This window comes from Somniosus microcephalus, unplaced genomic scaffold (genome assembly GCF_052327205.1).
Source record: "Somniosus microcephalus isolate GS21.2 unplaced genomic scaffold, FLI_Smic_1.0 unresolved_chr4, whole genome shotgun sequence".
Classification (NCBI taxonomy): Eukaryota; Metazoa; Chordata; class Chondrichthyes; order Squaliformes; family Somniosidae; genus Somniosus; species Somniosus microcephalus.
In genome coordinates this window covers 31614943-31630406 of record NW_028225182.1, presented here as the reverse complement: position 1 = coordinate 31630406, position 15464 = coordinate 31614943, and the positions used below count along the sequence as shown (strand labels likewise).

Below are 15464 nucleotides of genomic sequence, written 5' to 3'. Positions count from 1 at the left end.
GCTCCCGTAGGGGGCACAATCGGTCGGGGTCTGGTCCGATTTCCCCATTCTCCACCACGCTGCCTAGTATGCAGAGGCGCGTGGTGTTGAAAACGCACTTGTCCTCGTTGTAGGTGAGGTTGAGTTTTTGTGCGGTTTTCAGAAACCTCGCGAGGTTTGAGTCGTGGTCCTGTTGGTTGTGGCCGCAGATGGAGACGTTGTCGAGATAGGGGAAGGTTGCCTGCAAGTGGTGGTCATCGACCATGCGGTCCATCTCCCTCTGGAAGACCGAGACCCCATTCGTCACCCCAAAGGGGACTCTGAGGAACTGGTAGAGGCGTCCGTTTGCCTCGAAGGCGGTGTACGAACGGTCCTCTGGTCTGATAGGGAGCTGGTGGTACGCTGACTTGAGGTCGATGGTGGAGAACACCCGGTATTGGGCGATTTAGTTCACCATCTCGGATATGCGGGGTAGCGGGTAGGCGTCTAGTTGGGTATAGATGTTGACTGTTTGACTATAGTCAATCACCATCCGCTTCTTCTCGCTACCCCTCACCACCACCACTTGGGCGCGCCACGGGCTGTTGCTGCGTTCAATAATGCGCTCCTTCAGGAGCCTGTCTACCTCGGTCGCGATAAACCGCCTGTCCTCCCAGCTGTACCTCCTGCTTTTGGTCGCTATTGGCCGGCAGTTAGGGGTAAGGTTCGCGAATAGCGAAGGCGGCTTTACCTTCAGGGTAGCCAGACCGCACACTGTGAGGGGCGGCTGGGTCCCACCGAAATTGAGCGTGATGCTTTGGTGGTGGCACTGAAAATCCAGGCCCAAGATCACGCTCACACATAAATCTTTCATAATTAACAGTTTAAAATTATTATATACAGTGTCTTTAATGGACAATCGTACCGCGCAGTAACCCACAATAGTCGATATCTGGGTTTTGTCGGCCATAGAGATCCTGCCCTGAGTAGGGACTATAGTTAGAGAGAGTCGTTGTACCAGATCAGGGTGAATGAAGCTCTCTGTGCTCCCGCTGTCAAGTAAACATTTAACCTTGCACCCGTTTACCTCAATGTCCACCATCGATTTGGATAGTGGGTGCGGTCTGGACTGGCCCACTGTGATCGACGCCACTGTAGGGCCCTGATCGGGACAAGATGGTGGGTCACACGAGGCCGGGTAAGATGGCGTCCACGCTGTCTGCTCGCGAGATGGCGGACCCCACGAGGTCGGACAAGATGGCGTCCAAGATGGCCGCTCCCACGGCGCGCACGCGGCGGTGGCGGTTTTGCCTGCGGTGTTCCCTCTGCACACCTTCCCAAAGTGCCCCTTCTTACCGCACTTAAAGCAGGTGGTGCCTTTCGCCGGGCACAGGTTCCTGGTGTGCTTCGGCTGCCCGCAGAAGTAGCATTTGGGGCCCCGATGCGTCGCGGCGGTCGTAGGGCTTCTGGGGGGAGAGCAGGGCCCCGACGGTGTTGGGCTACCGGGCTGGGAAACAGAGGCGGTGTGGGCCGCGCGGCCTGCCGAGTAGGAGTCAGAGTTCTTCTGAGCCACATCCAACGATCGCGCTGTGTCCACAGCCTGTGTCAGATCTCGGCCCGTTTTCTCTAGCAGTCTCTGCCGGATATAATTAGAGCTAAGGCCTGCGATAAAGGCATCCCCAATCAGCTCGTCTGTGTATACCGTGGCTTTCACGTCTTTGCATTTGCAGTCTTTGCCAAGCACTTTTAGGGTGACTAGAAAGTCCTCTAGCGACTCTCCGGGTCGCTGTGTGCAGGTAGCAAGCAGGTGCCTGGCGTACACTTCGTTGGTAGGCCGCTGATAGTGGGCCTTTAGGATGTTGCAGGCATCCAGGTAGCTGGCGGCGTCTTGTATGAGTGGAAAAACCCGGTGGCTTACCCGATTCTGTAGGATCCCGAGTTTCACATCTCCGGTGGCTGTAGAGGCTGTGACGGCTTCGGAGTTGGCCATAAAGAATTCCAAGCACTGGAACCAGTGTCCAAACCGTGCCGATGCATCCGAAGCATGCGGGTCCAAATCCAAGCGTTCCGGTTTCAAAAGTTGATCCATCGTTAAAACTTTGCTAATAAAATTGACGTGCCTCAATAACTTCAAGACTCGAAGTTAGCAGAATAAAACAAGGCTTTTATTAGCAAAGAAAAGATGCCGGTGGCTGCACCTAGCTTCACCTGGCGTGCTGCTGTTCTACTGCAGGACAAGCCTGGACTTGTCTTAAGTAGGGCCAGGTATGGGCGGAGCCAACACACAAAGGGGGCAGTGCCCTATACACAATACAAGGTACAAACGCCGGAGCAGGCAATACAATATATACAGTTAACTACAGAGTCTGATGAATGACATATTTCATCACAGGCGTAACCTTAAAATTAGAGCTAGGGTGCTCAGGGGTGATGTCAGGAAGCACTTTTTCACACAAAGGTGCTCCCACAGTGCTGTTAGGGAGGGAGGTCCAGGATTTTGACCAAGCGACGATGAAGGATCGGCGATATACTTCTAAGTCGGGATGGTGTGTGACTTCGAGGGGAACTTGGAGCTGGTGGTGTTCCCATGCGTCTGCTGCCCTTGTCCTTCTAGGTGGAAGAGGTCGTGGGTTTGGGAGGTGCTGCCGAAGAAGCCTTGGCGAGTTGCTGCAGTGCATCTTGTAGAAAGCAGATAGTCGGGATAAATGGGTCATTTTCCGGTTGGCAAACGGTAACTAGTGGGGTGCCACAGGGATCGGTGCTGGGGCCTCAACTATTTACAATCTACATTAATGACTTGGATGAAGGGATCGAGTGTAATGCAGCCAAGTTTGCAGATGATACAAAGATGGGTGGGGAAGCAAGTTGTGCAGAGGACTGAAAGAACTTGCAAAGGGATATAGACAGGCTAGGTGAGTGGGCAAACATTTGGCAGATAGAGTATAATGTGGGAAAGTGTGAGGTTATCCACTTTAGCAGGAAAAATAAAAAAGCAAATTATTATTTAAATGGAGAGAGATTATAAAATGCTACAGTTCAGAGGGATCTGGGGGTCCTTGTGCATGAAACACAAAAAGTTAGCATGCAGGTACAGCAAGTAATTGGGAAGGCAAATGGAATGTTGGCCTTTATTTCAAGGGGGTTGGAGTATAAAAGCAGGGAAGTCCTGCTACAACTGTACAAGGTATTGGTGAGACCACAACTTGAGTACTGCGTACAGTTTTGGTCTCCATATTTAAGGAAGGATATACTTGCATTGGAGGCAGTTCAGAGACGATTCACGAGGTTGATTCCTGAGATGAGGGGGTTGACGTATGACGAAAGGTTGAGCAGGTTGGGCCTATACTCATTGGAATTTAGAAGAATGAGAGGGGACCTTATTGAAACATAAGATTCTGAGGGGGCTCGACAAGGTAAATGCAGAGAGGATGTTTCCCCTCGTGGGGGAATCTAGAACGCGGGGGCACAGTCTCAGAATAAAGGGTCGCCCTTTTAGAACTGAGATGAGGAGGAATTTCTTCTCTCAGAGGGTCGTAAATCTGTGGAATTCTCTGCCCCAGAGAGCCGTGGAGGCTGGGTCATTAAATACATTTAAGGTGGAGATGGACAGATTTTTGCAAGATAAGTGAGTGAAGGGTAATGGGGAGCGGGCAGGGAAGTGGCTTTGAGCCCAAGATCAGCCATGATCTTATTGAATGGCGGCGCAGGCTCGAGGGGCCAAGTGGCCTATTCCTGCTCCTATTTCTTATGTACTTATGTACACACTGCAGCCACGGTGCGCCGGTGGTGGAGGGAGTGAATGTTTAAGGTGGTGGATGGGGTGACGATCAAGCGGGCTGCTTTGACCTGGATGGCCGGACTGCAGCGGTTCAAGTAGGCAGCTCACCACCATCTTCTCAAGGGCAATTAGGGATGGCCAATAAATGCTGGCCTTGCCAGCAATGCCCACATCCCATGAACGAATAAAAAAAAACAAAGGCTAGTGGAAATTTGTAACTCTCCCCCCCCCAAAGAGCTCTAGAGGCTGGGGGGTCAATTGAAAATTTCAAAACTGAAATCGATAGATTTGTGTTGGGCAAGGGTATTAAGGGTTACGGAACCAAGGCGGGTGGATGGAGTTAAGATACAGATCAGCCACAATCTAATTAAATTGGAGAACTGGCTCGAGGGGCTGAATGGCCTCCTCCTCTTCCAGTGGCTCCTGCCATCCTCTGACATCTCTCTTGAATTGGCGAGACCAGGCGGTAGACTGCTGTACCATGGAGGGGGCTGGAGCCTCGGAGCTGAGCCCCGATCCTGTACACTCACGTACACACGTTCCATGCGGGGGGGGGGTGGGGGGGCTGGTGTGGATAGTGATTGGGGAGCTGGGGGGCGGTGGGGTGGGGGGGGGGAGTGGAGGGACTGGTGCGAGAGAGAATCCCTCGCTGATTTTGTGCTCCGTCGCGCAAGGGGGGCGTGAGGCCGATTGTAGCGACTCTCCCCCACCCCAAACTACTCCTTGGATTGGTCAACTCGCCGCAGGGTGGGGAACGGAAGCTTGGCGTCTTGCTGGCCAAGTCCACGCAGAGCAAACACCCATTTACTTATGGGAATTGCAAAATTAATTCATTCCCCCAGAGCGTGTTGAGAATGTGGAACTCAATTCCACTTTAATGAAAAGAAAGACTTGCATTTCTATAGCGCCTTTCACGACCACCGGACGTCTCAAAGCGCTTTACAGCCAATGAAGTACTATTTGAAGTGGAGTCACTGTTGTGATGTGGGAAGCTCGATAAGCACATGAGGGAGAAAGGAATAGAAGGATATGCTGATGGGGTGAGGTGAAGTAGGGTGGGAGGAGGCTCGTGTGGAGCATAAACACCGGCACGGACCAGTTAGGCCGAATGGCCTGCTGTAAAATTCTATGTAATTCTATGAATATCCTGTAAGGTCAGAGGTCAGTCGAGCTGAAGCCTTTCCCCCCCCCCCCACCTTGTCAATTCGTGGTAAGGTGCCTCCTCATAATGAGGCAGGAAATTGCGGCCTTGCTCGAAGCCGCCGGCAGTTCTCGAAAGGCCGGCGGGGTTTCATGTCTTGGGCGAGCACAGGTTCATCCGGTGAGGAGAAAGCCGCCGGCCTGAGGCCTGTCTTCATTAAATCATGAGAAGACGGCGACGAAGTCTCTGCTGGAGGGCCTCTCGAGCTGTGGCACGGCGGAGACGAGAGGGACAAATACCGAGGACCGATCCAGAAACATAAAAACATAGAAACATAGCAGATAGGAGCAGGAGTAGGCCATTCGGCCCCTCGAGCCTGCTCCGCCATTTAATGAGATCATGGCTGATCATCCAAATTCAGTACCCGGTCCCTGCCTTCTCCCCATATCCCTTGGTCCCTTTAGCCTTAAGAAATATATCTAACTCCTTCTTGAATATATTTAATGAACTGGCCTCCACCGCCCTCTGTGGCAGAGAATTCCACAGGTTCACCACTCTCTGGGTGAAGAAATTCCTCCTCATTTCAGTCCGAAATGGCCTACCCCTTATCCTTAGACTGTGACCCCTGGGTCTGCTTAATGCGCCGAAACAACTTACAGGGGCAAGAGCACATTATCTCTTCCCCTCAGTCAGTTGTCCCTGCGCCGGAACAAGTACGGCCTAGCTCGGAAAGCACGATGAGGCAGTTGTTGGATCGAATAAAAAGAACATACGAATTAGGAGCAGGAGAAGGCCACTCGGCCCCTCGAGCCTGCTCCGCCATTCTATAAGATCCTGGCTGATCCGATTACTCCACATTCCCGCCTACCCCCGATAACCTTTCACCCCCTTGCTTACCAAGAATCTATCTACCTCTGCCTTAAAAATATTCAAAGACTCTGCTTCCACCGCCCTCAGAGGAAGAGAGTTCCAAAGATTCACGACCCTCTGTGAGAAAATATTTCTCCTCATCTCTGCCTTAAATGGGTGACCCCTTATTTTTAAACAGTGACCCCGAGTTCTAGATTCTCCCACAAGAGGAAACATCCTCTCCACATCCACCCTGCCCAGACCCCTCAGGATCTTGTTTCAATCAAGTCACCTCTTACTCTTCTAAACTCCAGTGGATACAAGCCTAACCTGTCCAACCTTTCCTCATAAGACAACCCTTGCCCATTCCGGGTATTAGTCTGGTAAACCTTCTCTGCTTACATTTCTGCAACGCCTTTCACTACTTCAGGACTTCCCGAAGCGCTTTACAGCCAGCGAAGTACTTCTGAAGTAGAGTCACTGTCGTGATGTGAGAAACACGGCAGCCAATTTGCGCACAGCAAGATCCCACAAAGAGCAGTGTGATAATGACCAGATCATCTGTTGTTTTTTAATGATGTTGGTTGAGGGAAAAATATTGGCCCCAGGACACCGGGGAGACCCCCTCCCGGCTCTTCTTCAAAGAGTAGCCGCTGGGTCTTTTACGTCCGCCTGAGAGGGCAGACGGGGGCCTCGGTTTAACGTCTCATCCGAATGACGGCACCTCCGACAGGGCAGCGGCGCTCCCTCAGTACGAGCACTGGGGAGTGTCAGCCTGGCTTATGGGCTCAAGGCCCTGGAGTGGGACTTGAACCCACGACCTTCTCATAGAGTCAATAGAGTTATACAGCACAGAAAGAGGCCCTTCGGCCCATCGTGTCCGCGCCGGCCATCAAGCCCTGTCTATTCCAATCCCATTTTCCAGCACTTGGTCCGTAGCCTTGTATGCTATGGCGTTTCAAGTGCTCATCTAAATGCTTCTTGAATGTTGTGAGGGTTCCTGCCTCTACCACCCTTTCAGGCAGTGAGTTCCAGATTCCAACCACCCTCTGGGTGAAAAAGTTTTTCCTCAAATCCCCTCTAAACCTCCTGCCCCTTACTTTGAAACTATGCCCCCTGGGTATTGACCGCTCTACTAAGGGGAAAAGTTCCTTTCTATCTACCCTATCTATGCCCCTCATAATTTTGTACACCTCAATCAGGTCCTCCCTCAGCCTTCGCTGCTCTAAGGAAAACAACCCCAGCCTGTCCAGTCTCTCTTCATAGCTGAAACGCTCCAGCCCAGGTAACATCCTGGTAAATCTCCTCTGCACCCTCTCCAATGCAATCACATCCCTCCTATAGTGTGGTGACCAGAACTGCACACAGTATTCCAGCTGTGGCCTAACTAGCGTTTTGTACAGCTCCATCATAACCTCCCTGCTCTTATATTCTATGCCTCGGCTAATGAAGGCAAGTATCCCATGTGCCTTCTTAACCAAAGCCAGCATTTATTGTCCATCCCCAGATGCTCCTTGAGAAGGTGGTGGTGGTGAGCCTCCTTCTTGAACCGTGAACGACTGTCAAAAAAAAAAAAATCACGCGCTCAGCCAAGTTAACGTGTTAAACGTTTATTATTCTTTTCCTTTCAGGGTTCTTAAGCACGGGAGACATGGCCGCCAAGGGTAACTATGGTCTTCTCGATCAGATTCAGGCCTTGCGGTGGCTGAGCGAGAACATTGGCTTCTTCGGCGGGGACCCCATGAGAATCACTGTTTTCGGATCCGGTGCTGGGGCCTCCTGCGTCAACCTCCTGATTCTCTCTCACCATTCTGAAGGTAACCGTTGGAGCAATTCAACAAAAGGTATTCAGCCGGCACAAACCATTTGACAATTTTGGTGTCTGCATGCTGCCGTCGTAGCCTCTAAAGGGAAAACTGAACCCTGGTTAAAAAAAAAAATGGCGGGCGGGGTGAAAGGTCACTTGCTGCGATGGTCAGGTCTTTGCTGCTCTCTGCGATTCATCCCCCCCCAACCCACCCCCACGGCCTACACAGGCTGGGGGAAGCCTACCCCTAGGCCTTTGCTCTTCCTGTACAGGGTCTTTTACAGCGGCAGAAACAGGCTGTTCGGCCCGGCGGGTCTCTGCCAGTTTTCTTGGGCAGTGCTGTTAGGGGATTGTTTTTCAAGCACCCTACCCGACAACCGGGCACTCCAGCACCTGTTCTTCTCCTTCCCCCGGCTAACCTGTGGGGCCAATTGATCCGGCCGATTTGCTGTCGAGGCCTGTGAGGTGTTTACTAAGCGCCGACGTCCTGGTCCCTGGGCGCTGTTGTAGCTTCCCCCCCCACCACCCCCCCTTACTCCTGGAGCACTTTAAGCTGCCCCTGCAGAGCCTCCCTCTTTGATTCAAACTGTCCAGTTGGGCAACTAGGTGTTTTGGATCTGAACCATTGGATATGCGAAAATTCCAAACTGTCTGATTCAGTGAGCTCCAAGATATTTCCGTGAGGACCCGGTATCGATGCAAGTTCCTTCTGTTCCCTGAAAGCTTAATGAAATATGTCCCGGTCTTAGTCAATGGGAGGGGAATTCTCATCTGAATTCTGGTCCCTTCTGTCCTTGGGAGCAATTTCAAAGAATGAGCCTTCATGGCATCATGAGCTTAGCGACAGGAAGTGTGATGGCATCAGCGTAGCAACAGGGATTGTTCTGTTGTGATATCATCAGCATAGCAACAGGGATTGTTCTGTTGTGATATCATCAGCATAGCAACAGGGGTTGTTCTGTTGTGACATCATCTGCTTAGCAACAGAGGTTGTTCTGCTGTGACATCATTAGCATAGCAACAGGGATTGTTCTGTTGTGATGTCATCAGCATAGCAGCAGGGGTTGTCCTGTTGTGACATCATCTGCTTCGCAACAGAGGTTGTTCTGTTGTGATGTCATCTGCTTAGCAACAGGGGTTGTTCTGTTGTGACATCAGCAGCATAGCAACAGGGATTGTCCTGTTGTGACATCATCAGCATAGTAAAAGGGATTGTCCTGTTGTGATGTCATCAGCATAGCAACAGGGATTGTCCTGTTGTGATGTCATCAGCATAGCAACAGGGATTGCTCTGTGGTGATGTCATCAGCATAGCAACAGGGATTGTTCTGTTGTGATGTCATCAGCTTAGCAACAGAGGTAGTTCTGTTGCGATGTCATCAGCTTAGCGACAGGAGTTATGACATCATCAGCTTAGCAACCACACACGGGTCCACTTGGTGCCCGACTGATATTATCGCCCTCTTCCTTCAGAGGCCGGTACTCCAGTGGGAAGTTGGCCGCACACTGGCTGGCACGATGGTCGCGGGTCCCCACTGCAGAGGCAAAGTGCCGTCGACACCAAAACCTAAACAACCACCGGTGCTTGCCATGAGGGTGGGGGGGGGCTGGGGGAGCTGCCATTTCGTCCTGGCTGGGGGCACTTTACAGAAAACCCGAGCCTCACACCTTCTGTTTGCAACCCGTGGAACCCGTTCCAAAAATAGAAAAACAGAGCTGGCGGTGGCAGTGGGGGCAGGGGGTGGCTCTGCAATTCAATAAACAAACCCCATTGAAAAGTTGTGCCGAGGCCGAAGTCCCGCCAAACCCAGGCCACCACACAGGGCCCGGGAACTTTGCCCGCCGGGAGGGACGCAGGGGCGAGCCGGCCATAGCAACAAGTGACCTTTAACCTTACCCATAAATCTAACTGAGGTTGAGTCACCCTTTAATATGACAAGTCATACACATTTGACCACGCGACATATTTTGAGGGAACAACTGATTTTTTTTTTGACTTCTATCAGACGGCTTTCTTAATTAAAAAAAAACTTTTGGGGAAGAAGTCAGAACGATGAGCTGGCTACTCATTTGGTGAAGGTTCTCCCTCTGGCTTGTGAGAAACTGAAGTTTTTTTTTCCCTCTTGTGGAAGGAAGGGGGGTGCGGGGAGGGGATGAAAAAAATGAAAAACAAAAACAAAAAAAAACACGCACACAAGCCGAAGCCCTTCTTGCACTTGTGGTGGTGATATTTGTAAGGGGGAATGGTCTGGGCAGCCAGTGATTTCAACTCACCCAATGCAAAATCTAAAACAAGCCAAAAAGAAACCAGCTGCTTTGGGCCAACATGCTGGTGTCTGTGAGCCGTGAAAGAACCTAGTCAGGATTAAATCGCTGTTGCAATTACAGTCACTAAAAACAAAATCCCTCTGCAAAAAATATTACCTGACTATACTTTCTGTCTTGGTCTGCAAAAAAAACAGAGGGCTGGGCGACGAATCAGGCAATGCTTTACGTAGCTGAAAGATCGAACGCAGGTTGTGTGATCACTCCAGAGGCATAGTTGTAGGCCCAAGGCCTGCATGGCGATGCCAAGCTTGTCCGCAAAGGCAGGTCAACGGAAGAGCGCCACCGTTCACAGGCGGTTGGACGTGCTCCTGCGGGTTGCATCACTGGACCTCCGACCGCCCTCGCGCTCCCGTCACTGGCCACCCGACACGTCAACCCTCGCAGCACCCAGGCCTCCCCGCCAACAGACTCTTGGTTCTCTGATTCTTGACAGTCATCAAAACAGCCTTCTTTTCCCCTGCATCCAATATTTTTGTAACTAAAAGAAACAAACAATTTCAAATACATTTTTATCAAAGAAACAGAATATTTTATTGCCACTGTGATTTTTCGCAACAGTGCCCTAGAGCTTCACAAATCGTTCCTTTAGAGTCCAGCACAATTGTGGATGGTTAACAAGACGAGGTCCACGGGAGTATGTCAGTATTTACACGGGGTCCCTGGGAGTGTGTCAGTATTTACAGGGAGTCCCTGAAAGTCTGTCAGTATTTACAGGGGGTCTCTGGGAGTTTGTCAGTATTTACAGGGTGTCCCCGGGAGTGTGTCAGTATATACAGGGGGCCCCCGGGAGTGTGTCAGTATTTACAGGGTGTCCCCGGGAGTGTGTCAGTATATACAGGGGGTCCCCGGGAGTGTGTCAGTATATACAGGGGGTCCCCGGGAGTGTGTCAGTATATACAGGGGGTCCCCGGGAGTGTGTCAGTATTTACAGGGGGTCCCCGGGAGTGTGTCAGTATATACAGGGGGTCCCCGGGAGTGTGTCAGTATTTACAGGGGGTCCCCGGGAGTGTGTCAGTATATACAGGGGGCCCCCGGGAGTGTGTCAGTATTTACAGGGGGTCCCCGGGAGTGTGTCAGTATATACAGGGGGTCCCCGGGAGTGTGTCAGTATTTACAGGGGGTCCCTGGGAGTGTGTCAGTAATTACAGGGAGTCCCTGGGAGTGTGTCAGTATTTAAAGTGGGTCCCCGGGAGTGTGTCAGTATATACAGGGGGTCCCTGGGAGTGTGTCAGTATTTACAGGGGGTCCCTGGGAGTGTGTCAGTAATTACAGGGAGTCCCTGGGAGTGTGTCAGTATTTAAAGTGGGTCCCCGGGAGTGTGTCAGTATATACAGGGGGTCCCCGGGAGTGTGTCAGTATTTACAGGGGGTCCCCGGGAGTGTGTCAGTATATACAGGGGGTCCCCGGGAGTGTGTCAGTATTTACAGGGGGTCCCCGGGAGTGTGTCAGTATTTACAGGGGGTCACTGGGAGTGTGTCAGTATTTAAAGTGGGTCCCCGGGAGTGTGTCAGTATTTACAGGGGGTCTCTGACAGTCTGTCAGTATTTACAGGGGTTTCCCAGGAGTGTGTCAGTATTTACAGTGGGTCCCTGGGAGTGTGTCAGTATTTACAGGGGGTCCCCGGGAGTGTGTCAGTATTTACAGGGGGTCCCCGGGAGTGTGTCAGTATTTACAGGGGGTCCCCGGGAGTGTGTCAGTATTTACAGGGGGTCCCCGGGAGTGTGTCAGTATTTACAGGGGGTCCCCGGGAGTGTGTCAGTATTTACAGGGGGTCCCCGGGAGTGTGTCAGTATTTACTGGGGGACCCCGGGAGTGTGTCAGTATTTACAGGGGGTCCCCGGGAGTGTGTCAGTATTTACAGGGGGTCCCCGGGAGTGTGTCAGTATTTACAGGGGGACCCCGGGAGTGTGTCAGTATTTACTGGGGGACCCCGGGAGTGTGTCAGTATTTACAGGGGGTCCCCGGGAGTGTGTCAGTATTTACAGAGGGTCTCTGACAGTCTGTCAGTATTTACAGGGGTTTCCCAGGAGTGTGTCAGTATTTACAGGGGGTCCCCGGGAGTGTGTCAGTATTTACAGGGGGTCCCCGGGAGTGTGTCAGTATTTACAGGGGGTCCCCGGGAGTGTGTCAGTATTTACAGGGGGTCTCTGACAGTCTGTCAGTATTTAGAGGGGTTTCCCAGGAGTGTGTCAGTATTTACAGTGGGTCCCTGGGAGTGTGTCAGTATTTACTGGGGGTCCCTGGGAGTGTGTCAGTATTTACTGGGGGTCCCCGGGAGTGTGTCAGCATTTACAGGGGATCCCCGGGAGTGTGTCAGTATTTACAGGGGGTCCCCGGGAGCGTGTCAGTATTTACAGGGGGTTCCCGGGGGTGTATCAGTATTTACAGGGGGTCCCCGGGAGTGTATCAGTAATTACAGGGGGTCCCCGGGAGTGTATCAGTATTTAAAGGGGGTCCCCGGGAGAGTATTAGTATTTACAGGGGGATCCCAGGAGTGTGTCAGTATTTATAGGGGGTCCCTGGGAGTGTTTCATTATTTACAGGGGGTTCCCCGGGAGTGTGTCATAATTTAAATGGGGGTCCCCGTTAGTGTGTCAGTATTTACAGGGGGTTCCCGGGGGTGTATCAGTATTTACGGGGGGTCCCCTGGAGTATCTCAATATTTAGAGGGGGTCCCCGGGAGTGTATCAGTAATTACAGGGGGTCCCCGGGAATGTGTCAGCATTTACAGGGGGTTCTCGGGAGTGTGTCAGTATTTACAGGGGGTCCCCGGGAGAGTGTCAGTATTTACAGAGGGGACCCCGGGAGTGTGTCAGTGTTTACAGGGGGTCCCCGAGACTGTGTCAGTATTTACAAGGGCACCCTGACAGTCTGTCAATATTTACTGGGGTTCCCGGGAGTGTGTCAGTATTTACAGGGGTTTCCCGGGAGAGTGTCAGTATTTGCAGGGGGACCCAAGGAGTGTGTCAGTATTTACAGGGGGTCCCCGGGAGTGTGTCAGTATTTACAAGAGGTCCCCGGGAGTGTTTCATTATTTACAGGGGGTTCCCCGGGAGTTTGTTCGTATTTACAAGGGGTGTCCGGGAGTTGTCCCTATTTACAGGGAGCCCCCGGGAGTGTATCATAATTTAAATGGGGGTCCCCGTTAGTGTGTCAGTATTTACAGGGGGTTCCCCGGGAGTGTTTCATTATTTACAGGGGGTTCCCGGGGGTGTATCAGTATTTACAGGGGGTCCCCGGGAGTGTGTCAGTATTTATAGGGGGTCCCCGGGAGTGTGTCAGTATTTACAGGGGGTCCCCGGGAGTGTGTCACTATTTACAGGGGTTCCCCGGGAATGTGTCAGTATTTACAGGGGGTTCCCCGGTTGTGACAGCATTTACAGGGGGTTCTCGGGAGTGTGTCAATATTTACAGAGGGGACCCCGGGAGTGTGTCAGTGTTTACAGGGGGTCCCCGAGACTGTGTCAGTATTTACAGGAGCTCCCTGACAGTCTGTCAATATTTACAGGGGTTCCCGGGAGTGTGTCAGTATTTACAGGGGGTCCCCGGGAGTGTGTCAGTATTTAAAGGGGGTCCCCGGGAGTGTGTCAGTGTTTACAGGGGGTCCCCGGGAGTGTGTCAGTATTGACAGGGGGTCCCCGGGAGTGTGTCAGTATTTACAGGGGGTCCCCGGGAGTGTGTCTGTATTTACAGGGGGTCCCCGGGAGTGTGTCAGTATTTACAGGGGGTCCCCGGGAGTGTGTCAGTTTTTACAGGGGGTCCCCGGGAGTGTGTCAGTATTTACAGGGGTCCCCGGGAGTGTGTCAGTATTTACAGGGGGTCCCCGGAAGTGTGTCAGTATTTACAGGGGGTCCCCGGGAGTGTGTCAGTATTTACAGGGGGTCCCCGGGAGTGTGTCCATATTTACAGGGGGTCCCCGGGAGTGTGTCAGTATTTACAGGGGGGTCTCTGGGAGTGTGTCAGTATTTACAGGGGGGTCTCTGGGAGTGTGTCAGTATTTACAGGGTGTCCCCGGGAGTGTGTCATTATTTACAGGGGGCCCCGGGAGTGTGTCAGTATTTACAGGGGGTCCCCGGGAGTGTGTCCATATTTACAGGGGGTCCCCGGGAGTGTGTCAGTATTTACAGGGGGGTCTATGGGAGTGTGTCAGTATTTACAGGGTGTCCCCGGGAGTGTGTCATTATTTACAGGGTGTTCCAGGGAGTGTGTTAGTATTTGCAGGGGTCCCCCGGGAGTGTGTCAGTATATACTGGGGGCCCCCGGGAGTGTGCCAGCATTTACAGGGGGTCCCCGGGAGTGTGTCAGTATTTACAGGGTGTCCCCGGGAGTGTGTTAGTATTTGCAGGGGTCCCCCGGGAGTGTGTCCATATATACAGAGGGTCCCCGGGAGTGTGTCAGTATTTACAAGGGGTCCCCGGGAGTGTGTCAGTATTTACAGGGGGTCCCCGGGAGTGTGTCCATATTTACAGGGGGTCCCCGGGAGTGTGTCAGTATTTACAGGGGGGTCTCTGGGAGTGTGTCAGTATTTACAGGGTGTCCCCGGGAGTGTGTCATTATTTACAGGGTGTTCCAGGGAGTGTGTCAGTATTTACAGTGGGTCACCAGGAGTGTGTCAGTATTTACAGGGTGTCCCCGGGAGTGTGTTAGTATTTGCAGGGGTCCCCCGGGAGTGTGTCAGTATATACTGGGGGACCCTGGGAGTGTGTCAGTATTTACAGGGGGTCCCTGGGAGTGTATCAGTATTTACAGGGGGTTCCCTGAAATGTATCAGTATTTACAGGGGATCCCCGGGAGTGTGTCAGTATTTATAGGGGGTGCCCGGGAGTGTGTCAGTATTTACAGGGGGCCCGGGAGTGTTTCAGTATTTACAGGGGGTTCCCTGGGGTGTATCAGTATTTACAGGGGGTCCCCGGGAGTGTGTCAGTATTTACAGGGGGTCCCCGGGAGTGTATCAGTAATTACAGGGGGTCCCCGGGAGTGTATCAGTATTTACAGGGGGTCCCTGGGAGTGTGTCAGTATTTATAGGGGGTCACTGGGAGTGTGTCAGTATTTACAAGGGGTCCCCGGGAGTGTTTCATTATTTACAGGGGGTTCCCCGGGAGTTTGTTCGTATTTACAGGGGGTGTCCGGGAGTTGTCCCTATTTACAGGGGGTCCCCGGGAGTGTGTCATAATTTAAAGGGGGTCCCTGGGAGTGTGTCAGCATTTAAAGGGGGTCCCCGGGAGTGTATCAGTAATTACAGGGGGTCCCCGGGAATGTGTCAGTATTTACAGAGGGTTACCCGGGTGTGTCAGCATTTACAGGGGGTTCTCGGGAGTGTGTCAGTATTTGCAGGGGGTCCCCGGGAGTGTGTCAGTATTTACAGAGGGGACCCCGGGAGTGTGCCAGTGTTTACAGGGGGTCCCCGAGGCTATGTTAGTATTTACAGGGGCTCTCTGACAGTCTGACAATATTTACAGGGGTTCCCGGGAGTGTGTCAGTATTTACAGGGGTTTTCCGGGAGAGTGTCAGTATTTACAGGGGGACCCCGGGAGTGTGTCAGTATTTACAGGGGGGCCCCAGGAGTGTGCTAGTATTTACAGGGGGTCCCTGGGAGTGTGTC

The 15464-nt window shown here is 52.3% G+C and overlaps 1 protein-coding gene across 6 annotated transcripts in view; it reads left to right on the top strand.

Annotated features, from left to right (window-relative positions):
* Window positions 1–15464, top strand: part of LOC147090484 (neuroligin-1-like) — a 1435039-nt gene that overhangs the window by 1254499 nt on the left and 165076 nt on the right. For 4 of the 6 annotated variants that reach the window (XM_085977252.1, XM_085977255.1, XM_085977256.1 and 1 more), the window contains one exon: window positions 7358–7543. In XM_085977252.1, the coding sequence (XP_085833378.1) occupies window positions 7358–7543 (186 nt within the window). Of the gene's footprint in view, window positions 1–7357; window positions 7571–15464 lie in introns of all 6 variants that reach the window. The other 2 variants (XM_085977250.1, XM_085977254.1) reach the window with 1 other exon arrangement.